The 26,028-nt window shown below is 45.5% G+C and overlaps 1 protein-coding gene across 1 annotated transcript in view; it reads right to left on the minus strand.

Annotated features, from left to right (window-relative positions):
• LOC126475086 (low-density lipoprotein receptor-related protein 4) overlaps window positions 1–26,028 on the minus strand; it is a 633,185-nt gene that overhangs the window by 284,149 nt on the left and 323,008 nt on the right. The window contains exon 5 of the mRNA XM_050102652.1: window positions 2,458–2,570. Within this exon, the coding sequence (XP_049958609.1) occupies window positions 2,458–2,570 (113 nt within the window). The remainder of the gene's footprint in view (window positions 1–2,457; window positions 2,571–26,028) is intronic.

The raw sequence follows: 26,028 nt of genomic DNA on the forward strand, positions 1-26,028 counted from the left end.
TGGGCAGTGGAGGAAATGGGAAGAGAGAGGGACTGGAAGAAATGGACGGATCGATGACAGAGGGAGAGGGAAGGACAAAATGGTCAGAGAGAGGGGGAAGGAGGAAATGAGATAATAGAAGATTGGAATAATTACATGCCCAAGCAATAGCGGGTACTCAGCTAGTTACGAATAAAGCTTTACAACTCTAACAAAACAGCTACCCACTTCACAATTTGCGACTTGACCAGATAGAACAGATTCATCCCAGTATGAGGTGTCTGCCACTTACGAGCCGTGCTGCCGCTCGCATTCGTGCTGCTTGTAGGTTTCCGTCCTCTGTTGGAGGCGAGACGGTATCGTTTAGTTGGCGTGGTTGCGTTTGTTTCTCTTCTTCTCGTGTTGACTGGCGCCACTCGGTTTCGCAAGAGTTGCCTGTCCGCTAGTGGCAGCAGCGGCGGTTGTCGATATGTAGTGACTGTTGCCCTATCTTTGGGGCGACGTCGTTGTTTTGCCGGGTCGTGTGAGTGGCGATTTCGGTTGGGGACTGGGGAGAAGCCAAGTCCGCGGAGTGCAAGAACACGCAGGGACCGCTGGCGGATCGCATGGACTGCCGGATGGAAGGGCTGTGGTCACGAGGGTGCACGACTTCGTCGTAAACCGGATCCAGCAAGCCTTAAGATGAATGCATTTCAATACAAGTAGAGAAACCTCTACCATTGTGATATCCCGCGCTTCTCCAGTGATTTGGGTTCGTTTTGCTGCTCGTAGTGTCGCCGAGGCGAAGAGCAGCAAGTGGAGTGCTTGGGGAAGGCGGATCTGATTAACTTTCCTCGACTTCTTATTACTGTTTACTGCGCTCAACTTGTTACAATTTGATAAGTTCAACCAGCGGTAATTTTTCTTGCCTGGTGGCCGCTAACGGCCCAGTTACCTGCCCTGGGGGTTAGTGTAGGTAACAGCAGTGTGCGTTTCCTCGCCTTGCCGCTGCTGTCAGGTAAGGCGTCTAATTTTGACAGCTTTCTTGATTGTAGGCCGATTGGTGATTACTCTGGTGGTACTGATTCCTTTCTCGTTCTGGGGGCTCTAAACACAGTATTCTGGACGTAGTGCAGACTGCCGGTTCCGGCTTTGGCGTATTGTTCCATCGTTGCATTTGGTTTATCGGACGTCAGGTAGCTTCAGCAAGATTATCATTAGTCATTCGTTAGACTGCCACTAGTCTGAGTTACCATCTTGTGAAGCGAATGCAACTCTTGGGTGCCTATCTCATCGCTCGCGAAAGTGTTTGTTGCCGGACCTTCTCAGAGGTCGATTCCTGGAGCACAGTCTGGCTCAGTTACTTGTTTTTTTAATTAACTTTTACTATTATATTTGCTCTTTTATAGCAGATTTCAATTTTTTTATATTATTGCAGTTCCTGGCGTGTAAGGCCTTCAGCGATTGTGGTCATTTGCCTTAAAATTCTAATTTGGTATTTGTTTTTTAGCAGTAAGCCTTAAAACCTTATTTATGCCATTCCTGGCGTCTGATGCCTTCTGCTGTGTTTGTGGCGACTTACTTTAATATTTCAATACCTGTAAGTTGAAAACAATTCTTAATTTATTGCCATTCTTGGCGTGTAAGGCCTTCAGACGTCCTTGTGGTCGCTTGCCTTAAAGTTCTAATTTGGTATTTGTATTTACGCGGTAAGCCTTTAAAACCTTCTTTACTGCCTTTCCTGGCGTCTGATGCCGTCTGCTGTGTTTGTGGCGACTTGCCTTTGATATATCAATACCTGTAATTTGTAAGTTGCAGCGAGTTTTAAACAATTCTTAATTTATTGCCATTCCTGGCGTGTAAGGCCTTCTGCCCAGATCACAGTGACTTGCTTTCAAAACATTATGTGTCGTATCTGTATTTAATGGTGATTTGCTAAATTTTATCTCACTGAAAATACTATTATTTACACTGTTGTTTATTACTTCATTAACAACGTTTGGAATTTTTATTTATTGTTGAGTCTGGAATTACTGGTTTAAAATAAATTGTGTGTAACTGTAAAAGGCAACCAATAGTAACTGATTACGGCCCCGTCCACAATCGGAACCGATTCCTGCCTTCCGTGACTACCAACAGGTCTCAACTTCCTTGATTATAAACGCATCATATCACCTAAGTTCCACCAACATACAATCCCAAAGTCTGTTGAAACGATAGTGTGGTTTCTGGAAGCATATTTCTGAATTTGATTTACGAATTCTTATGCGAAGTGTAGAGTTTTATAGCTGACATGTGCACAGTTACGTAAGAAGACAAGAATACAGTACTTGTTCCTCAGCGCTACCAACACTACGCGGGCAGTAACTCGGTGGAACTGTATAATACACCACCGTAGTGATACTTTTCTCACATCAGTGGCGGGAATGCGACAACAACGATATGTTAATGCAGTAATCAATGTCACTCGCTACATAAACACGCATGAAGGGTACTTACGGCAGTCGACTTCGTCGGACCCGTCGGGGCAGTCGGACTCTAGGTCGCACTTCCACGTGAGAGAGAGGCAGCTGCCGTCCGTGCAGTGGAACTCGTTCTCGTGGCACGACCTGCTGAACAACGGATACAGCCCAAATTAGATTGCGACTGGACAGCCTTATCTGAGAACTACAGAGCTATCAAAAATAATAGACGACAGTGAGGGTCATATATCATCCGAGAAAGTCTTCACTACAATCCACGATAATGTCGTTGAGCGGGGTTTCAGAGTTATTTTAGGACAATAATTCCAACCTCCTTCAATTACAAGTTTCTTTGGCCTGACATGTGCAGGAGATGGAGACCTTCCGTTACAGGCAACTATACTATCTGACCAAAGTATCTGGGCACCAATTAGTGGACATTAACGTGGGATGTGTCCGCCCTTCATCTTTACGAAGGCTTGAACTCTGCTGGGGACACTTTCAATGAGATATCTAAATGACTGTGGAGGAGTGGCAGCCCATTCTTCCTCAAGAGCCGAAACCAGACAAGGTAGTGATGTTGGACGCTAGGATTTGGTGCGAAGTCACAGTTCTAACTCATCCCGAATGTGTTCCATTGGGATCTGATCCGGATTCTGGGCAGACTAGCCCATTTCTGGAATGTTGTTGACCACAAAACATCGCCTTGCAGGTGACACTTTATAACAAGGTGCACTGTCACGCTGACACAACCATAGTCACGGAACTGCTCCTCTGCTGTACGCAGTGCAAAATGGTGTAAAATGTGTTCTTATCCTTCTGCATTTTCCGTTTTCTTAAGAGCAATAAGGGGACTACACCCTAACCATGACAAACACCGCCATACCGTAACCTATGGTAACCGCTATCGCCTTTGTACTTCACTGTTGCCACTACAAAAATGGCTCAAATGGCTCTGAGCACTGTGGGACTTAACTTCTGAGGTCATCAGTCCCCTATAACTTAGAACTACTTAAACCTAACTAACCTAGGGACATCACACACATCCATGCCCGAGGCAGGATTCGAACCTGCGACCGCAGCGATCGCGCGGTTCCAGACTGTAGCGCCTAGAACCGCTCGGCCACTCCAGCCGGCTGATGCCACTACATATCTACATCTACATCTACATCCATACTCCGCAAGCCACCTGACGGTGTATGGCGGAGGATACCTTGAGTGCCTCTATCGGTTCTCCCTTCTATTCCAGTCTCGTATTGTTCGTGGAAAGAAAGATTGTCGGTATGCGTGTGGGCTCTAATCTCTCTGATTTTATCCTCATAGTCTCTTCGCGAGATATACGTAGGAGGGAGTAATATACTGCTTGACTCCTCGGTGAAGTAAGTTCTCGAAACTTCAACAAAAGCCCGTACCGAGCTACTGAGCGTCTCTCTTGCAGAGTCTTCCATTGGAGTTTATCTATCATCTCCGTAACCCTTTCGCGATTACAAAATGATCCTGTAACGAAGCACGCTGCTCTCCGTTGGATCTTCTCTATCTCTTCTATCAACCCTATCTGGTACGGATCCCACACCGGTGAGCAGTATTGAAGCAGTAGGCGAACAAGTGTATTGTAACGTACTTCCTTTGTTTTCGGACTGCATTTACTTAGGATTCTTCCAATGAATCTCAGTCTGGCATCTGCTTTACCGACGATTGATTTTAAATGGTCATTCCATTTTAAATCACTCCGAATGCCTACTCCCAGATAATTAATGGAATTAACTGCTTCCAGTTGCTGACCTGCTTTATTGTAGGTAGATGATAAAGGATCTTTCTTTCTATATATTCGCAGCACATTACACTTGTCTACATTGAGATTCAATTGCCATTGCCTGCACCATGCGTCAATTCGTTGCAGATCCTCCTGCATTTCAGTACAATTTTCCATTGTTACAACCTCTCGATACACCACAGCATCATCCGCAAAAAGCCTCAGTGAACTTCTGATGTTATCCACATATGATGGCAGCTAAATTTCTCCAGGCATTGGCCAAACCCAAAGGCTGACATCGGATTTCCAGTTACCAATTGTCCGCTAGCGTCACTCTTCGTACCACCTCAATCGTGACTTCTCTGTGAAACGTGTGGCTTATGAGGAGCTGCTCGAGCATTATACGCCACTCTTTTTAACTTCCTATGCACCGTGGTCATTGTGCCAGCTGGACTGCCGTAACACTTCGGAACTCGCGAGTAATTCCTTACGCTGATTTCATATGATTTGTCACAACGACCCTCTGCAATGCTCGACGGTTCCTTTTCATCAGCTCACGAGCTCTTCCTGATCTTGGTTTAGATGCGGTTATTCCTTCGCGTTTCCATTTTACAATCACATTACCAACAGTCAACCTGGGCAGTTTTAGAGGAGTTGAAATGTCCCCGATAGTCTTGTTTCTCACGTTCGAAGTAACTGTACTCTCCCTATGGATCCATTCTGCTGTTATTGCTTCTCTACTGACAACACAATACTAACCTTTTCCATTTACAGTGGATGGTCAGTATCTCATAACATCGACTGTCAATTCCGCTATCCGGATGCTTTTGATCACATAGTGTACCCACATCAAGGATTTACAATTTCAAACTTATCAGTTCTGATATGTCGATATGATTGGGTAAAAAATAGCTGGTCAAAAGATCAGTAATAATAACAACACTTAAAACGAAAACGTTTGATAATTACATCAGCATGACGGGAATGAAATGCACTCCGTTAGGGAGGCTTACCTCGCACAGTATGTACTGGTGCGCTGACAGAGAGCAACAAGCATTTAATGCCACCTTACACAATCAGCGTCCTCCAGATATTCTGTGCAATATCATATGGAAGTTTTGATAGAGAATTTACGAATATCAGAAATTCCAAATTTAATAAGTTTTGTTTCATTAGTTTTTCTATAGCTCTCATTAACAACATATAGATATTTTCGAAAGTGCTACAATCAATCGCCATAAAGCTGACACTTTAATTATTAAATCTCCCTTTAACAGGACGATGATGAGGTCCCATACTCCAATGAGCGTAGGGCACGATGCGGGAGACCCGCACCGCTGACTAGGCAAGGTCCTAGCGGAGATGGTTTGCCATTGGCTTCCTCCGACCGTAATGGGGATGAATGATGATGATGAAGACGACACAACGCCCAGTCATCTCGAGGCAGGGAAAATCCCCGACCCCGCCGGGAATCGAACCCGGGACCCCGTGCGCGGGAAGCGAGAACGCTACCGCAAGACCACGAGCTGCGGACCCTTAACAGGAAAGTAACAGTGAACCCAAAGCATGGATTGTTGCAGATGTTGCAGAGCTCGTTTCTGGTCTGCCATTATCATACCCCGTATGTGGACGAACTCTGCGTAGTCGAAACTCGAATACAGCATGCTGTTTCTCACGCACCGACATAGTTATGTTACACATCGACATGTTGCGCGTTACAATTCGGAGCCCTCTAGCGGCAGAGGACTGCAAATATTTATTTTCTGTTTAAGAGGTCCAATCTCGCTTTTTTCTCAGGGTACATTCACTCAGTCTGTTGCGCATTAGTTGCTCACTGAACCGCCAGCTGCATAACTCATTAACGCGTGTCCATTGGAGACAAATCAGAGAGGTAGCACGTCGCATATCTGGGACTTTACTTCCTCAGTTAGTCTTGCTAGGATGGTCAGGATGTGTCCGTGCTGTGTGCGGATGCAGGAAAGCTGGTCGCAGTTCGCGAACAGCTGAATACGGTTTTGGCTGCTGGCTCGGAGTGTGGTGGTAGGGGAGAATCTGGCGTGCCGCATGGGACACCTCACTTGTTTTGTCCACGGGCTCTGCTTCCGAGGCACTTGCTTGTGTACCCGACGCTGTGGATCCACCCTTACTGCAGGATGAGTGGTGGGTGGTACCGCGTTCGCGTCGTCCGAGGCGGAGGGCCTATGTGGAGACTGGCCGCCTGGCCTCCCATTCACCCTGTGAGTGAACAAGTGGCCGCTCCTTCAGTAGGATCCGAGCAGGCACACGGGGGGAGGGATTTCTAGTTATCGGGAGCTCCAATGTCAGTAGCATTATGGAATCCCTTAGGCAGATAACGTCCAGGGCTGGAAAGAAAGCCAATGTGCGCTCGGTACGTCTCCTGGGGGCCTCATCCGAGAGTTGGAGGCGTCTTTGCGTGCGGCTATCGAGCGTGCAGGGTGCAGTCGTTTGCACGTTGTGGCTCATGTCGGCACCAAAGACACCTATCGAATGGGTTCTGAGGCCACACTCAGTTCATATAAGCGGCAGGCAGACGTGACGATGACTGCTGGCTTCGCGCACAGGGTGCAAGCAGAGCCCGCAATTTTCAGCATTGTTCTCAGAGATGATTGGCATTCTTTGGTTTGGAGGGTCTCAACCAAAGGCTTCATTGACTCTGTGACTTTTTTGCTGCAGATTTATAAACCTGCGTTATCGTGTTGGGATTTGTGGGACTCCCCTTGATTGGTCAGTGGTGCTCCACACAAAGGAAGTAGCTACTCGGGTGACAGAGTACTTGTGAAGTGCACGTGAGAATTTTTTTTGCTTGGGTATAGTTTGAGATGCTCTGACGAACACTTGCCAGTCGGCACGCAGTAAGGGAAGTCAGACGGCGGTCAGAGTCAATTTTATCATCCAAGTATTCGTAGTAAAGTTCCCGAATTTACTGCCGTCCAGGAAAGTTCTCACGCTCAAATTATCCTTGGGAATGAGAGCTGGCTGAAACCCGAAGAGGAAGGCTCTGAGATATTTAGCGAGTCTTGGAATCAGAGGCCGTAGGTCGGGGAGTGTTCGTTGCAGTTGACCAAAATATTGTCTCTATTGAGGTCGAAATTGAGTGTGACAGTGAAGTTACCTGATCGCGTATAACAGGTATAAGTGAAACGAAGTTAATTGTTGGATGTTTTTGCCGGCCACCCGATTACGCTGTGACAGCTCTTGAGTAATTTAAAGATAGTTTGCGGTCAGTAGCACTTAAATACTCAGATAATGCAACACTAGTTGGAGGCAACTTTGACCTACCGAGTATAGATTGGGATGTCTACAGAGTCATTACGTGCGGGGTGCAGACTGACAGTCGTTAGAAATAGTGTTGAACACTACTCTGAAAACTGTCTTGAGGAGCTAGCTCGGCAGCCCACACGCAATGGAAACATCTTAGAGCTTGTCACTACAAATAGGCCGGGCCTTATGTCCGCAGCTCGTGGTCTCGCGGTAGCGTTCTCGCTTCCCGAGCATGGGGTCCCGGGTTCGATTCCCAGCGGGGTCACGGATTTTCACCTGCCTCGAGATGACTGGGTGTTGTTCTGTCGTCTTCATCATCTTCATTCATCCCCATTACGGTCGGAGGAAGGCAATGGAAAACCACCTCCGCTAGGACCTTGCCTTGTCAAGGAGTATGGGACTTCATCATCATTATCGAGAGTTTCAGTGTAGAAACGGGGATTAGCGATCATGATGTCTTATACCAAATGTGGTTCATAAATCAGTGTTTCTGCTAGACAGAACAGATAAGCGTTTGTTAGCATCTCACTTAGTGAACTGACATCACTTAGTTCCAGTAAGATGGACGTACAGGAAATATGGGTAATCTTTAAGCAGATTGTAAATCATGATCTGGAGAGTTAAAGTGGGTAAAGGATGGAAAAGACCCAGCACGGTTTAATAACGAATTTCTGAAGATTATGAGGAAGCAGAGGCTGTTGTACTCACTGTTCAACAGACAACGCACAAATAATAAAAACAAAGGTTAGTAGAGCTTTGTGCGTCGGTGAAAAGGTCAACGCGCGAAACATACAACAACTACCAGCGTCACACTTTAGCAAAAGATCTGGCAGAGAACCCGAGAAAATTCTGGTCGTATATAAAATCGCTATTGCATTCAGTCCTTTGTTGACAAGTCTGCTGCAGCAGTTGAATATAGCAAAACGAAAGCCGAAGTTATAAATTACACATTTAAGAAATCGTTCACGCAATCGTATACACATACCGTCATTTGACCATCGGACAGACTCCCGTATGGACAACACAGTAATAAGCATCCCTGGCGCAGAGAAACAGCTGAAATGTTTGAAAGCAAATAAATCACAAAGTCCAGACGGAATCCCAGTTCGGTTTTATAAAGAGTACTCCACGGCATTGGCCCCTTATCTCTCTTTCATTTATCTTGAATCTGTCGTCCAGCACAAAGTTCCAAGCGACTGGAAAAAAGAGCAAAGAAGCGTAAAAGAATGGACCCGCAAAATTACAGACCAATATCCCTAACTTCGGTTTCCAGCAGAATCCTTGAAAATAATGTCAGTTCGGATATAATGATCTTTCTTGAGACTGAGAACGTTATGTCCATCGTTTTAGAAAGCATCACTAGTGCGAAACTCAGCTTGTCTCTTTCTCACGTGATATACTGCGAACTATGGATGAAGCACAACAGGCTGACTCGGTGTTTCTAGATTTCCGGGAGACATTTGACGCGGTGCTCCATTGCACCACTGCAGGCTGTTAACGAACATAGGAGAATATGGAGTAAGTTCACAAATATGTGTCCTCGACGACGAGTGTTCATCAGAGACAAGGGTATATCGTCAGGAGCGCCCCAGGGAAGTGCGACTGGACCGCTGTTATTGTACATACACATAAATGATTTGGTGGACAAGGTGGGCAGCAATCTGCGGTCGTTTGCCGATGGTGCTGTGGTGTACGGTAAGGTGTTGAGTGAGTGTAGAAAGATAGAAGAGGACTTGTACGAAATTTCTAATTGGTGTGATGAATGACAGCTAGCTGTAAATGTGCAGAAATGTAAATTAATGGGGATGAGTAGGAAGAACAAACCTGCCATGTTCGGATACAGTATAATAGTGTCAAGTCAATTAAATATCTGGGTGTAACGTTGAAAAGCGATATTAAATGGAATAACCATGTGAGGACTGTGGTAGGGAAGGCGAACGGTTGACTTCGGTTTATTGAGAGAATTTTAGGGAAGAGTGGTTCATCTGTAAAGGAGACCGCATATAGGACGGTTCTGTGACCTGACCTTCAGTACTGCTCCAGTGTTTGGGATCCGTACCAGGTCGGATTGAAGGAAGACATCGAAGCAGTTCAGAGGCGGGCTGCTAGATCCGTTACCGGTAGCTTTGAACGTGTTACGGAGATGCTTTGGAAACTCAAATGGGAATCCCTGAAGGCAAGGCGACGTTCTTTTTGATGAACATTATTGAGAAACTTCAGAGAACCGACATTTGTAGCTGAGTGCCGAGCGATTAGCCGGCCGCGGTGGTCTCGCGGTTGAGGCGCTCAGTCCGGAACCGCGCGACTGCTACGGTCGCAGGTTCGAATCCTGCCTCGAGCATGGATGTGTGTGATGTCCTTAGGTTAGTTAGGTTTAACTAGTTCTAAGTTCTAGGGGACTAATGACCTCAGAAGTTGAGTCCCATAGTGCTCAGAGCCATTTTTTGCCGAGCGATTCTACTGCCGCCAACATATATTGCGCGTAAGGACCGAGAAGATAAGATATGAGAAATTAGGACTCATACGGAGGCATATAGATAGTCGTTTTTCCTTCGCTCTATTTGTGAGTGGAACAGGGGAGATAATTACTAGTAGTGGTAAATGGTACCCTCCGCCACGCATCGTACGGTGGCTTGCGGAGAGTCTATGTAAAAATATGTGGTACGTGCATGATGATGCTCCGACAAAATCTGATGTTGCTTTTCGGGAATCGTAGCACGACTCTGCGATAAGAAACGTATCGGTTGTGTCTCGCCAGTATTGCGAACTTCCCGGTCCTCTCGAACCTGGTGGATTTTTTTGCGCCAGGATATTTAAAAGCTTAAATGTATCGCAGTCGTGTTGATAGCGTGGATGAATTTGGGGCACACATTGTGTATAGTTGCCAATGTATTTGGAACACGCCTGGGATTTTTGAACGTGTACAGGTATCGACGAGAAGACATTCTGAAACCTGCCTTCACATGCACGGCGGCTCTGTTATAATGAGTTCAAATACTCAATCGTAATACATCCTATCGGAGAAACCATTGGTTTCCAGACCTAGGGGTTCATCACGATTTTGATTCTTTCATTGTTCTTCTCGCCTCATTCGTTTGTGCCTGTACTTCTCAAACGCGCTGTAGATGTAAATTACATAAAGTAAGCCTCAGAACTGCAACAGTCGCCACAATATGTTTGCGTACGGCCAGATTTTAAATTCCAGCAACAACTGGCTGTTTACTGCAAGTGTCGGCGAACGAAGGAACGAAACTCAGCCATCCGTACACGACACACGACCTTACCTTTCAGCTTCAGTTTTACCAGTATGTCTCTTCTATTTTCCAAACGTCACAAAAGACTCTCTTACGTTCCTTGCCGGAGTACCGCTCCTGGATGAAGGGATATGCCGGGGGTATGGCTTAGTCACGGAATAGGGACTGTTTGCAGGTACGGCACGCAGTTTTAATATCCCAGAAACTTTAAAAATGGCTGTCATTCCACTGAATAGATTAATTCCACAAATGTCATGTGATGTTTCCATCAGAGTCCCGTTGTTAGTGTTGGGGGCAATGTGGAATCTCACGAAGTTCTAATCGAGACGGTTTCTCATTGCGTTCCTTCGATCTGTTACGCAGTATGCAGTGTGTGTTGCTGTAGCGTGGGCTGTTGTAGTAACTGTGAGTGATTGTAATCTTGTGTTTGAGTTGTCAAGGATGGGTATGGAAATGGAACTCGATTATAATGAATTTTATGCCTCCATACCTCCCTCGCTGCTCAAATCTTGGTGGGGAAATTTCTTCCGGCAGCATTGTTCCAGTGGATAATCTCGCATCTGGGGCCACCCCACTGGCGGACGTTAATGACATCGCTAAGGGAGGCGGCTAACGGTTGGCTGGTTGTAGTGGATTCTAGGTGCAACGTGAATAATGATGAACACAGCGTTGTCTTCATGACAATGAAGAATCTAGCAGAATAAAGCAACCCTGTTTAATGATATTAGAAAATATCCTCTCACGCTTCCACTGCCAGTTCAGTTCCAGCACGCCTTCGATGCTATTTTTGTTCGTTTATGAAACCAATAACCGACCTATCACGTTTTCTTGATCTATGCAGGGAGCAACAATAACTTCTGACAAAGACATCATAGGACTTACGGTGTCAAAACGCGACAGTAAAGTTAAAAACAAATTTAATTCCTTCGGGGACTACTTTAAGATGCGCCTAAGATCCCATACGTACATGTGCATGACATATGTGCTTAGTTCAGATTCCGGTAAACTCGTGAATACAATCGTGGAGTTAATCGAATACTCAGTTTGTGTAGTAGACAGATAGAGTGACCTGGATTTCAGATTTGCTTTGGCAGACTTGTCTCCGCACGGCTTACCCTCCCAGCTCGCGGGCAAGTCAATGAGACTGCAGACCTCGGCGCAGACCCTCCGCTGGATGCTGCCCCCGGTTACGCGTAAGGGGTGGGAGGCGGCGAGGGTGCGGGGGTGGCGTCTCGTCTCCCTTCGCTTCCCGCCAACCCCTCACGCTGCTCCGGCGGCGACTCGCCGTGACCTCGACGCAGCCAGCGGCCAAGGCGCATGCGCGCGCGCCGCTGTGAATGGCGCCTCGAGCTGAATGGGCCCACGGCGCTTGCGCAGAGCGTCGAGCGCCGTCGCCAGATTGGCGTCCTTCGCTGTATTGCTGAGCTGATGTCTCAGTTTTCTCCGAGACTGCTTTCGCATTACGGGGAGGAAAGGCCTGTGAACTTCCCCTACGAAAGAAACTGAAGCTATTTGTCACAGCGAGACGTAGAGTTGTGCTCTGCCAAAGCGACGGTTCGGTAGTTTTAGTATGGTACATACATGACGTAGTAAATGGTAGGGTAGGACTATTGGTCTTGGTGGGGAAAGATACACAAATGAATGTGCGGGAATGAAACTGGGAACCGACAACTTCTCTTTGTTTGTTTTGCACAGAATTAGAGCCGCATACCGAGCGAGGTGGCGCAGTGCTTAGCGCACTGGACTCGCATTCGGGAGGACGGCGGTTCAATCCCGCGTCCGGCCATCCTGATTTAGGTTTTCCGTGATTTTCCTAAATCGCTTCAGGCAAATGCTGGGATGGTTCCTTTGACAGGGCACGGCCTCTTCCTTCCCCATTCTTCCCTAATCCAATGAGACCGATGACATCGCTGTTTGGTCTCTTCCCCCAAATCAGTCCAGTCCAGAGCCGCATATCTCAGTGTTAGCCACCCTGCATTTTATATCCTTACCAAATATAAATTGCGTATTGTAAGCAATAAAAATCATCTGAATGCGTTACTACTGCTCTTTCACGCAACCAAAGCAATTACTTTCGATGCATGTTCAGTTTACGTGCACAAATATAGAAATCTATTTAATTATTGTTGTTATTTTGTACGCAATAGAAAGTACATCATCATTATCTAAGGCAAGAATTTCCTGTTATTACTGATATGTGTGAAATTTTTTTATGAATAGCAGAAAATTGTTTTATATACCTGTAAGCTGGACGAAGTATTAAAGCGAAGTTTTTTTCTTTTTTTAGCTTTATCTGTTTTTCATGAAACTGCGTTTTTTTGCTCTGTATAATAAATTTGCATATATTTTTTAAATTTTTAGTCCAACTCATCTGTTTCACGTTACAAATAAACAATTTTCGAACACAATCTGAATTTAACATTGATAGTTTCAATTTTGCTGTAAATACTTCAAGTAACATATACGAGGATAGTCATGTACAACAAAAATTTTCTTTAAGTAGCGCGGCCCTTTGTACACTGATGAGCCAAAACATTATGACCAGCTGCTTGCTTGTCCGTCTCTGGAACTAAATACATCACTGATTCTCCATATCAGGGATCCGACAGTTTGTTGGTATGCTCGCGGAGGTATGTGACATTAGATGTCTACGCACAGGTCGTGTAAATCAAATAAATAACGAGTCGCTGATTTGTGTACGCGGTGATGCCACCCTAAAGCGATCCAGATAGAGTCCATAGGATTTACGTAAGGCGAATTTTGTCGCCGAGATATCAACGTGAGTTCACTATAATGCTCCTCAAACCACCGTAGCACGGTTCTGGCTCCGAGAAACGGACAGTTATAATCCTGAAAGATGAAATCACCATCGGGGAAGATATCAGACATGAAGGGATGCAGGTGGTTCGCAGCTGTCAGCGTGTCTTACGTTAGTACCAAAGGTTCCATGCAAGGTCAGGAGAATATCTCTCATAGTGTAATAGGGCTCCCACTAGCCTGCGTCCGTGGCGCGTTGCACGTTTCGAGCCGCCGTCTACCTCGATGACGGCGTTTGTGGAGATGACCAGCGACCTAATGTAGCAAAAAATGTGATTCATCTGAAGAGCCGACACGTTATCACTGATCGACGGTCGAGTCCCGATTTCCCGGACCCGCTGCAGCTCTAATTGACTATGCCATTGGGTCAATATGCGTACACGTAGTGGTGGTCTGTTGCGGAGCTCCATGTTCAACTACGTGCGATGAAGGGTGTGCTCCTAAATACACTGAAGAACCAAAGAAAATGGTACACCTGCCTAATATTGTGTAGGGCCCCGCGAGCACGCAGAAATGCCGCAACACGGCGTAACATGATGTCGAATGACGTTTGAAGTAGTGCTGGAGGGAATTGACACCTTGAGCCCTGCAGGGCTGTCCATAAATAGCAGGAGTGGAGATCTCTTCTAAACTGCACGTTGCAAGGCATCCCAGAGATGTTCAATAATGTTCATGTCTAGGGATGGGCAGCAAAAGTCTTTAAACTCAGAAGAATGTTCCTGGAGCCAGTGTGTAGCAATTCTGGACGTATGGGGTGTCGCATTGTCCTGCTCAAATGTCCAAGTCCGTCGGAAACCACAGTGGATATGAATGGATGCAGGTGATCAGACAGGATACTTACGTACGTGTCACCTGTCAGAGTCATATCACTCCAACTGCACACGACCCATACCATTAAAGAGCATCCACCAGCTTGGACAGTCCTATGATGACATGTAGGGTCCATGGATTCATGAGGTTGTCTCCATACCATTACACGTCCATCCGCTCGATACAATTTGAAACGATACTCGTCCGACCAGGCAATATGTTTCCAATCATCAACAGTCCAATGTCATTGCTAACGGGCCCGGGGGAGGCGAAAACCTTTTGTCGTGCAGTCATTAAGAGTACATGAGTGGGCCTTCGGCTCCGAAAATCCATATCGAAGATTTTTCGTTGAATGGTTCTACCGTAAATTGTCTTTATAGTCCTATAGATCTCCTGTTAAAAATTTAAAAAACGGATGCAACAATAATGCATTTTTATGGAATAATGATATACACTGAAGAGCCAAAGAAACTGGTACATCTGCCTAATATAGTGTAGGGCCTCAGCGAGCACGCAGAAGTGTTGCAACACGACGTCGCATGGACTCGAATAATGTCTGTAGTAGTGATGGGGGGAACTGAAACCATGAATCCTGCCGGGCTGTCCATAAATCCGTCAGAGTACGAGGGGGTGGATATCTTTTCTGAACAGCACGTTACAATGCATCCGAGACATGCTCATTAATGTTCATGTCGGGGGCGTTTGGAGGCCAGTGGAAGTGTTTAAACTCAGGAGAGTGTTCCTGGAGCCACTCTGTTGCAGTTATGGACGTGCGGGGTGTCGCATTGTCCTGATGGAATTCCCAAAGTCCGTCGGAATGCACAATGGACATGAATGGATGCAGGTTATCACAAGATACTTAGGTATGTGTCACCTATCAGGGTCGTATCTAGACGTATCACGAGTCCCGTATCACTCCAACTGCACACGCCCCGCACCATTACAGAGTCTCCACCAGCTTGAACAGTCCCCTGCAGACATACAGAGTCCATGGATTCGTGAGGTTATCTCCATATCCGTACACGACCATCCGTTCGGAGATTTGATATTTTACCGTATTTTTGATATTCATGGTCATCATCATCATCTTGGACAGTTTCCAGCCACTGGCTGGGTCTGTCGGGAACACAAGCCTCTCCATCGTGTTCTGTCTTTCCACCATTCCCCCTCTTCCACCTTCGTCCAGTTCTCTCCTCTTCTCGTCACACATTCCTTCACTCCCTTCACCCATCTATCTCTTGGTCTTCCTCTGGGCCTCTTCCCCTCCAGTTGCAGATCAAACATCCTCTTTGGAATTCTTCCCTCATCCATTCTCTTCATGTGTCCATACCACTGCAGTCTTGATTTTTCTATCCTGTCCTGTACTGGTTTCTCCTTTAGTCTTTCCCTCACATACACATTTCGCAATCTGTCTCGTCCTGTTACACTCAACCTGCTCCTCTGGAACTTCATTTCACTAGCCTGTATTCTACTTTTGTCGCTTTTGTGCATTACCCATGTCTCACTTCCGTATGCCAATATGGGGACAAAGTAGGTTCGGTATATATGTGAGAACTACCTAGGAATCACCCTGCTATGCCACTGTGGAAAAATCTATGAAAAGATCCTGGAGAAGAGAATAAGAAGCAGTATTGAAAGTAGACTGCAAGAGGAGCAGTATGGTTTCAGACCGGGAAGATCAACAACGGACCTCATATTTGCGGTAAGGCAACTGCAGGAAAGGCACTATGAGTACGGGAAGGACTTAATCATGGCCTTTTTAGATATTGAGAAGGCGTATGACAGTATCTGTAGGGACAAGCTCTGGGATGTGCTGAACGCAAAAGGGATAGATGAAGAGATAACACGAAAAGTCGGAAAAATGTATGAGGGAAGTGAGAGTTGTGTGAAAGTGGGGAGGGAACGTACTGCATGGCTCAAGCTGGAAAATGGGCTGCGACAGGGAAGTGCACTTTCGCCTTTATTGTTTATTATTGTTATGGATGAAATCCTACAGAAAGTATCAGATGCAATTGGAGATCATAAAATGAAAGCAGTGCTTTTTGCCGATGACCTGATGTTATGGGGAAATTGCGAGAAGGAGGTGCAAGAGCAGTTAGATGTATGGGAGGCAACGGCAGCACAATATGGAACGCATTTCTCTGCAAAGAAAAGTGAAATAATTGTGACAACAAGGAAGAAGAATAGGCCAAATGTGGATATAACTTGTGGAGGGGAAAAATTACAAGTGGTAGAGAACTTCAAGTACCTGGGAAGCATGATTGAAAGTAAGGGGGGAAACGCAATGGAAATAAATGAAAGGTGCAGAAAAGCAGGGCAGTTCTACAAATGCATTAGGGGGCTTATTTGGAGCAAGGAGGTGCCACAGAAATCCAATGATATTCATGGTACACTTGTGAAATGGTCGTATGAGAAAATCCAGAGTTCATCGCTACCTCAGGGATGCTGTGTCTCATAGCTCGTACGCCGACTATAACACCACGTTCAAGCTCACTTAAATCTTGATAACCTGCCATTGCAGCAGCAGTAACCGATCTAATAACTGCACCAGACACTTATTTGGATGTTACTGACCGCAGCGCTGTATTCTGCCTGTTTACGTATACACTTGCCTATACCAGTTTCTTTGTCGCTTCAGTATACTTGTGCGTGCACCAGCATTGTATTCTTTCGGCAGAAATGCAACAGATCACCATCGATCCTTTTTTACATAGCAGAAAAGCCTCCGAATCCCACGTCCAACGATTTAGCGCCTAGTGATAGTTTCACTGTTATTCTACATCTTTCTGTAGATGCTCACTAGAGTAACACGTAAACATTCGACCAGCTTCGCCGTTTTCAAGATCCATGTTCACGGGTTCTGCGTAATAATAAATATCCTTCGTCAAAGTCGCTTATCTCAGCGGATTTCCCTGTCTGCAGCTAGGGTGAACCCCGTCCGTGTCTGCTCTTTTTATGTACTTTTGTCATCGCGTCACGTGCCCGCAACGGCACCAGAGGGAATCCAACGTCGCAGTGGGCAATGGTCATAATATTTGGGTTCATCAATGTATATGATCACTCAGTCCCTAGACAGTTCGCCGCTTTCGGTTTCTATGGTAATCTACGTAGTAAGACACGGATCGAATACGCAAACGAAGCGACTGAAATGAGGTAACGCCAGACAGATTTGCAACACATCTAACGTACAGATAACGCGGTTATGACCTTGACTGACGAAGGCTATTAGAGAAACTACTATAGTCTAAGCTTACTTATTAAAGTCTACGTTAGTCTACAACAGTTTTACAACTCTAATTGGACGTAACACCCATATGTTCACCTATTTTCTGGAAGCTAAGTGCACGAAAACTCAACACCAGACCAACCTTCTGGAATGCGATGCACACAAGTATACATGTTTCGAATCAGAAACATTCATTCTATAACTAGGGAATTCTATTCATGAGTGGAAGTTTTATTGTCGTAGGTCTTCCAACAAATCTGAGAAAACAATTAGCATGGGGTTCTCATCCACAGAGAGCTGTAAGTCAGTGGCGAAAGTTACGGATTAAAGTCGATATGAAAGTAAACCAGCTTGAATAGCTCCCCTGCGACATGCAGGGTCCACGGATTCATGAGTTTTTTATCAATATCCGTACGCGTCCATTCGCTCGATACAATTTGTAACGAGACTCGTCCGACCAGGCAACATGTTTCCAATCAACAACAGTCCATTTTCGGTGTCGACGAGCCCAGGCGAGACGTAAAGCTTTTGTCGTGCAGTCATCATGGGTACACGAGTCGGCCTTCCGCTCCGAAAGCCCGTATCGATGGTGTTTCGTTGAATGGTTCGCACGTTAACACTTGCTGATGGCCAAGCATTCAAATCTCCAGCAATTTGCGGAAGGGTTGCTCTTCTGTCACGTTGAACGATTCTCTTTAGTCGTCGTTGGTCCTGTTCTTGCAGGATCTTTTTCCGGTGGCAACGTTGTCGGAGATGTGATATTTTACCGGATTCCTGATATTCACGGTACACTCGTGAAATAGTCGTACGGGAAAATCCCTACTTCATCGAACACTTGAATCTTGAAAACATGCCATTGTAACAGCAATAACCGATCTAACAACTACACCAGACACTTATTGTCTTATATAGGCGTCGCCGACCGCAGCTCCTTATTCTTCCTGTTTACGTATCTCCGTATTTGAATACGCATGCATATACCAGTTTCTTTGGCGCTTCATTGTAGAAGGATGTAGAAAATTAAATCGACTGATAAGACACGAGACGGTTCTCCGCAGAATAGGCAGTGAAAGGAATGTGTAGAAAACATTAATTAGAAGAACAGAGAGTATGACCGGATGTATGTTAAGATACCAAGGAATAGTTTCCATTACACTTGAGCGAGCTATAGTGGATAAAAATTGTAGAGTAATGCAGAGGTTGGAATACATTCCACAAATAGTCGCTGAAGCTAGGTTGTAAGCGCAGCTTTGAGATGAAGAGGTTGGCACTGGATAGAAAGTCCTGACAGGTCGTATCAAATCAGTTGCTCTCAGACTGTTTACGAGTACATAGCCGTGTCACGTATGCTGTTGCGGATACTGCTTCGCTTTCGCATGCTATTTTATGTGGGAATACAAGCACAGCCACTATGTTACGAGAGAGGGCCAGATGATGACTAATGGAATGCTTAATCCGGTTGCCTCCGCAATAATTTGGAGATGGGAATGTAGTTGTTGGTTTATTTATTGCTGGTTGTACATACAGAGTGATTCAGATGACCCTACGTATGGATTTCATGCAACCCGCAGTGTCCTCAAATACCGTGAGTCAGATATTCATATTTTCTCCCTTGCTACACTCAAAGTATTAGTACTAAAGAAAAAAGAATAGGACCTTTCAGACGGAAATTTAATGTACTTAAATTTTGTACTGAGATGCGCTTCAGGTAGAGGCCGTAGTTTTCGAATTATTCGAGAAATACGAACAAAAATGACCTTCAAATGCACTTGTCTTCCATAACTCGAAAACTATGGCCTCCAGCGAAAGGGTATCACAGTACGAAATTTAACTACGTTAAAATTCCTACAACAGGGTCTTGACCATTTTTTCGATAGGACTAATAGTTTACGCCTAGCAGGCGAGAGAATATTAAAATTTCGCACGTGCTTTTTGAAGGTGTTGAGGTATGGATAAAACTCATAGGTAAGGGCAGCTGAATCACAGTGTATATTGGCTGTCGTCCTATCATTCCGCCTAGGAAGGATGGGTGAAGTTAAATCAGTCAGAAGACTGAAAAATAAATAAATAAATAAATACAAAAAAATGGTTCAAATGGCTCTGAGCACTATGGGACTTAACATGTGAGGTCATCAGTCCCCTAGAACTTAGAACTACTTAAATCTAACTAACCTAAGTACTTCACACACATCCATGCCCGAGGCAGGATTCGAACCTGCGACCGTAGCGGTCACGCGGTTCCAGACTGAAGCGCCTAGAACCACTTCTAACACCACTTCATACAATAAATTTAAACTTCTGTTAATTAATACATTAATAGTAACGTCAGATTTATCGCGGACGATGAGGCTGTGTAATGAAACTCAAAAATTTGCACAAATATTCATCTCGATCTTGTTAAGATTTCAAAGAGGTGCAAAGATGGACATGTTGCTATAAATGTTCAGAAATGTAAAATTATGCACTTCACAAAAAAACGAAAAAACAAATGATGCCTCTAGTCACAGTTTGTAGGGGGGGGGGGAGGGGGGAGGGGAGGAGGGCTAGACGTGGAGGGTTGGAGTATTTTTATTATAATGGAAGACGAACAATACTTTTTCCTTTCTCTGAGAACTGGGGGTATGGGGGTGGGGGGGGGGGAGGAGTGGGAGGGGTGGGGGGTGGCTTGCCACCGGACGTGGGCGCCCTTGAGTGGAAGGAAGTATGAGGGGCAAAAGTTGTAGAGGGAGATCAAGCCTTGAATACAGCAAGCAGTTTCAAATGGATGTACGTGGTGGTACGCAGAGATAAAGAGTCTTGGATAGGACAGACTAGAACGGAGACCTGCATCAAACGAGTCTTCGAACTGAAGACCAACAACAAAAACAACGATACCAGCGTGGCCTTTCCGTGAGGGACAAAAAAGGCACTTGCCAACCTCTTTCTCCCCACATTTGGAATACGGACTTTTTATTCATTACAGAATTCTGATATACTTCTAAGGAAATGATTGTTGTTGTTTCTGATACACCGCAGTTATAGGCAGGTCTACCATAATGTTCACAACCGCAATGAGAAATACTGTTAGTCCTGTCAAACTGTCGGATAAAAGCATATACCTTACAAAAGGCGTGGTAGAAGATTTTATTTCTTTTAACGTGATCATGCGGTTGAAGAGACTCGAAAACCAACTTTCGTTAACATAATTTATATTGGCTACACGTTCTCTAGTCAAAAACCTTTGAAAATTTCGGACTTCCTCAGTGTTTTCGAAAAATCTCAATTTCTTGAGCCCCTAGTGCTTTAGCGTCTGTTTACTTTTCAAAACAGCGCAAAATTCTCTACAGGTCTGATTACAACATTTCTTGTACGCAATACAAAGTGGGCTATAGTTCGTAAAAAAAAGATTTTTCAAACTTTGTGCAAAACATGAAAATACCAAGTTTTCGAGCTATTTCATTTCAGTTCCTATTCATATAGTGGAAATATATTACATGTTACATTATACGTTGGAACTGAATATCTCATTTTGTGGCATGGCCAGCATAAACAGCACCGTTGACATTACATCAGTACCTACCAACACAGTCGTTTTTTGGGGCACTTAAGACTAACTACGTACAAATGCTGTACATATTTTATAGCTGAAAGACGTTAATATTGTTATAAGAAAAACTGTGTAGGAATTGTAATTTAGCGGATAATTTTGCATTTATTCGCTAGTGCACGGATAATATTAATTATCATATGTGTTACGAAGAGGGGGAAACAGGTATGAGAATAGTCGGCGACAATTTACAGTTTCATAGATAAAGGTTGTCACTCTTTTCTGCGGTCAATATTATAAAACCTGGGAGTATTAAAGTTGCTTCTGTTCATTCTGTATCACTTTTCCAAAGGATTTGTTTAATAAACCAAAGGGAAGAAAACATTAAAGCACTAAAAGCCTTTCTGAAATACGGTCTTATTCCCTCTCCAATGTCTCTATTATCAGAAAAGGGCATGCGAAAAGGAACAAAATCTCCATTCTACAATGCCTTTGTTCCAGTCTCGTCGCGGTTCGTGCGGCTCGCCCCGTCGGAGGTTCAAGTCCTCCCTCGGGCTTGGGTGTGTGTGTTGTCCTTAGTGTGAGCTAGTTTAAGTTAGATTAAGTAGTGCGTAAGCCAAGGGACCGATGACCTCAGCAGTTTGGTCCCATAGTCCTTACCACATATTTCCAATTTTTTTCCAGTGGAGGATGTGAACTCAGTTGCACCGAACAAACGTTTGCCATTGAAGGCGCCACCCAGTGACCTACTTTGGAAATATGTTCATTTGGTTGCCTACCTGCAGGCGCAAACTAATTCAATGCTACATTATGTAGTGCATGATTTGTCTGCCAGTTGTGACAAGCCTGTCCCCTAATATAACTACACCACGGCGCGAATTACGAATCGAAACCTTGAGAGCTACGCTATTCACTGATATGTGTCATTTTCCTACATGTCTTGTAGTTTTCGCGCAATCGTCTTCTGAGACCCCAGAGGCACTTATGAATAACTCTCTACATGCGCGCTCTAAGGGGAGTCTCGGTGACATGATTGATGGGAGTAGCTGTGTGGTCTGAAATTCATTTCCAGTAATCGGTGTCGAACCCTTTCCAATTACTACCAGCCTTAGCAGACAATGGGTCTAGCATTCCGTAAATAAGATGATTCCAAAATCAATTACACTTAACATTTATCAATCTTAGCTCTTTAGATGTAGATGCATTAGACAGTGTTGTCTGCTAGGTTGCATTAGTAGCATTTAGAAATCAGTCAGTATCTGTTAATTTCGTTTGATTTCTATCAATTCAAGTACTCTGATCACCCACGCATACAACACGTGAACAGCGAACAAGTCACACTTCAATAAAAAGCATGTAGGGTGTAGAGCTTACATTATATTCTATAGTATAATTTAACGATATAAAGTGCGGGGAATATGATTACCCCAATGAGTGAGCTGCGTCACTTAGTCTAACTGACAACAGTATGTCGAAAAAACAATAATTAAAGTCAGCATGTCACAAAAGAACAGCTTCTTTCCCCCGGCTCCCTTAGTTGCGGGCCAAAACATGGAAAGGACAGGCATTCACAAAGTAGCGAAACCAGCGCTCCATAATCAGGTGCCATGTTTCGCCCTGTTTTTCAACAGTACTTCTAACACCAAAAATGGCTCTGAGCACTATGGGACTTAACATATGTGGTCATCAGTCCCCAAGAACTTAGAACTACTTAAACCTAACTAACCTAAGGACATCACACACATCCATGCCCGAGGCAGGATTCGAACCTGCGACCGTAGCGGTCACGCGGTTCCAGACTGAAGCGCCTAGAACCACTTCTAACACCACTTCATACAATAAATTTAAACTTCTGTTAATTAATACATTAATAGTAACGTCAGATTTATCGCGGACGATGAGGCTGTGTAATGAAACTCAAAAATCTGCACAAATATTCATCTCGATCTTGTTAAGATTTCAAAGAGGTGCAAAGATGGACATGTTGCTATAAATGTTCAGAAATGTAAAATTATGCACTTCACAAAAAAACGAAAAAACAAATGATGTGCTTTCCTGTGACTACTGTATCAACAATTCATAGATGGAATGAGTCAAGTCATACAAACACCTGCCTGTAACATTTTGTAATGATATTAAATGGAACGATCACGTAGGCAACGTTATATGTAAAGAAGGAAGCAGGCTTTGCATTCCCCTAGGTATCCTACCGACAAACTAATAAGTTTACTAAAAAAAAATTGCTTACGAATCACTCGTGCTACTCATTCTAGAATATTGCTCAGGTGTGTGGGCCCCATACTAGAGTGACAGGGGATATTCAACACTGACGGAGAAGGTCAGCAAACGCGGTCAAAGGTTCATTTGACCCTTGGGAGAGTTTCACAGTGATGCTGAAGAAACTGAACCTGCAGACTCTTGAAAATAGACGCGAAGTATCGCCTGAAAAGCTACTTGCAAAGTTTCAAGAACCGGCTTTAAATGGTGACTCTAGGTGCATACAGGGATTGATCCAAAAGTTTCTGTTCGAATGCCGCACCGTCCAGAATCAGTTTGCCAATCGCGCCGTCAGCATTGAGGTTGAAGATACCCGTTTGATAAATCACTGTCTGCTGCGTGATGAAGTTAATAACTGATTGCCGCACATCATAGTCCGACGGGTCCGCCCCGACAGCTGAGTGGTCAGCGTGACGGATTGCCGTCCTACTGGCCCAGGTTCGATTCCCATCTGGGTCGGGGATTTTCTCCGCTCAGGGAGCGTGCTGTCTTCATCATCATTTCATCCCCATCCGGCGCGCAGGTCGCCCAATGTGGCGTCGAATGTAATGAGACCTTCACCAAGGCGGCCGGACCTACCCAGCAAGTGGCCTCCCGGCCAATGACGCCAAACGCTCATTTCCATTTCCATGGTCCGACGGGACTCTTCGACACTTCAAAACCTTTTTGAAGGAACCGAAAGCGTGATATTCGCGTTGGGAGAGATCGGGAATGTGGGATGGGTACTCGAATGTCCCAATGGCGAGTGTCCAGCCTTCCGCATCAATCGCGAAAAGCACGGAACTTGGTGCACTATTCCACAACGGTGGTTTCCGACACACATGCTTCATCCACACTATTCATTGTCCGGTGGATGTCTACCGGTGTTTGTCCTTCGGCAGAGAAGCAAAGAATAACAGCACTTTGGTCCTCTTTGGACGCGTTTGGTGACAACGTCGCCATAGTTGACTTTGCCGCATTTGCCACACACACATGTCGGGAAGACACGAATGCGGCACAAATCCCTTGCCTCGTATACCCACATCAGAAAGGCGCTACGTTGCGAATACGCTGCAGCAACGCCCTCAAAGTTTCTGATCGCTGCTTATACTATAGTATTCCCCCATAGGGTTCGCGACGACGATGTTAGATTACTTACAGCACAGAAGAATTTAAGTAGTCATTCTTCCCGCTCTACATACGTGACTGCCACAGTGGAAGCCCGTATACCGAAAAACACGGTTGATTTTAGAGGGTTCCAGGAGAGAAATAAACTGCTGATGGAAACCCGTGTCCGGGACTGTCATCCACACAGCATCTCATTCGTAAGAGACAAAGCCTGTCTACGAAGCCTGTCTACCCAATCTTATCCATTGACGATCGTCACAATCAGTGACGATCACTGAGTAACAAACAGCATTGCGAGACGTTCCCGCCTACTGTTCGTCAGCGCCCGTAATTTGGACGCTCTGGAGCGTCGCTGGATGACGTTTCCGGATACGGGTTCCTGTGCTCAGTTAGTTCTTCAAGACTCCCTCCGAAACCGCTAGAAGTTTGTCGCAACATTTCTGGGATACCCTCTTTAAAAATAGCAATTTTACTTTGCCGGGTTTCCTTCCATCGTTTTCTTCTTGGGCAAATTTCTACGGACGCCCACGACTGCCACATTGAGTAGTTGTGAGGCCGAAGCGCGTACTCTACATAAGATTCGTAGCCACAGATGAGCGATCACACAGTGCTCGGAATCTTTTCTGTTCGCAGTCGGACGGCGGATTCGGGAGTAGTGAGGGAAACAGGAGCCGGCCGCCGCGTGATTGGTCGATGCGCCGTGTTGTGGGGGCCGGCGAGGGGCGGGGCGGGGCGGCGCGGGGCGGCGCCGCGGGGGTGTCAGCGCCGCAGGCCGCCCACGCAGGGCCTTGACCGCCCACGCCGCCCCGGCAGGGCGGCAGGGCGGCAGGGCGGCAGGGCGGCACACGCCCCCGGCCTACCGCTCGGCTCTACAGCCCGCACCGCGCCAGGCGCACGTGTTCCGCTGGCGGCGCTCCGAGGCCTTTGAAATGTACACGCGTTTGTGCGCCTCAAAGACCGTGTGGTCCTACCGGTGCATCTCTTTTATGCCCCTAACTCTGGTTACAATTACAGCGACCGAGTACTTACCCGGGAGGCAAACTACTGCAACTAGCACCCCACATGAAACCAAACTAATTGCGCCGGCCGCGGTGGTCTCGCGGTTCTAGGCGCTCAGTCCGGAGCTGTGTGACTGCTACGGTCGCAGGTTCGAATCCTGCCTCGGGCATGGATGTGTGTGATGTCCGTAGGTTAGTTAGGTTTAAGTAGTTCTAAGTTCTAGGGGACTGATGACCACAGATGTTAAGTCCCATAGTGCTCAGAGCCATTTTTGAACCAAACTAATTGCATCTTGAGACTGCAGTGAATGGTTTATCACAGTATAGCTGTATCTGATTCAGATTTTAGTACTGGCAGATGTACGTGTACATGATTACACCGCAATGCAGCGTTTGTTTGGCTGAAGATTCACAGAATCGCCTTTGAATTATTTCTCTACCGTTGCACTCGTTCTACATCTACATGGATACTCTGCAAATCACATTTAATTGCCTGGCAGAGGGTTCATCGAACCACCTTCACAATTCTCTATTATTCCAATCTCGTATAGCACTCGG

The sequence above is a fragment of the Schistocerca serialis genome, chromosome 4 (assembly GCF_023864345.2).
Source record: "Schistocerca serialis cubense isolate TAMUIC-IGC-003099 chromosome 4, iqSchSeri2.2, whole genome shotgun sequence".
NCBI classification, from domain to species: domain Eukaryota; kingdom Metazoa; phylum Arthropoda; class Insecta; order Orthoptera; family Acrididae; genus Schistocerca; species Schistocerca serialis.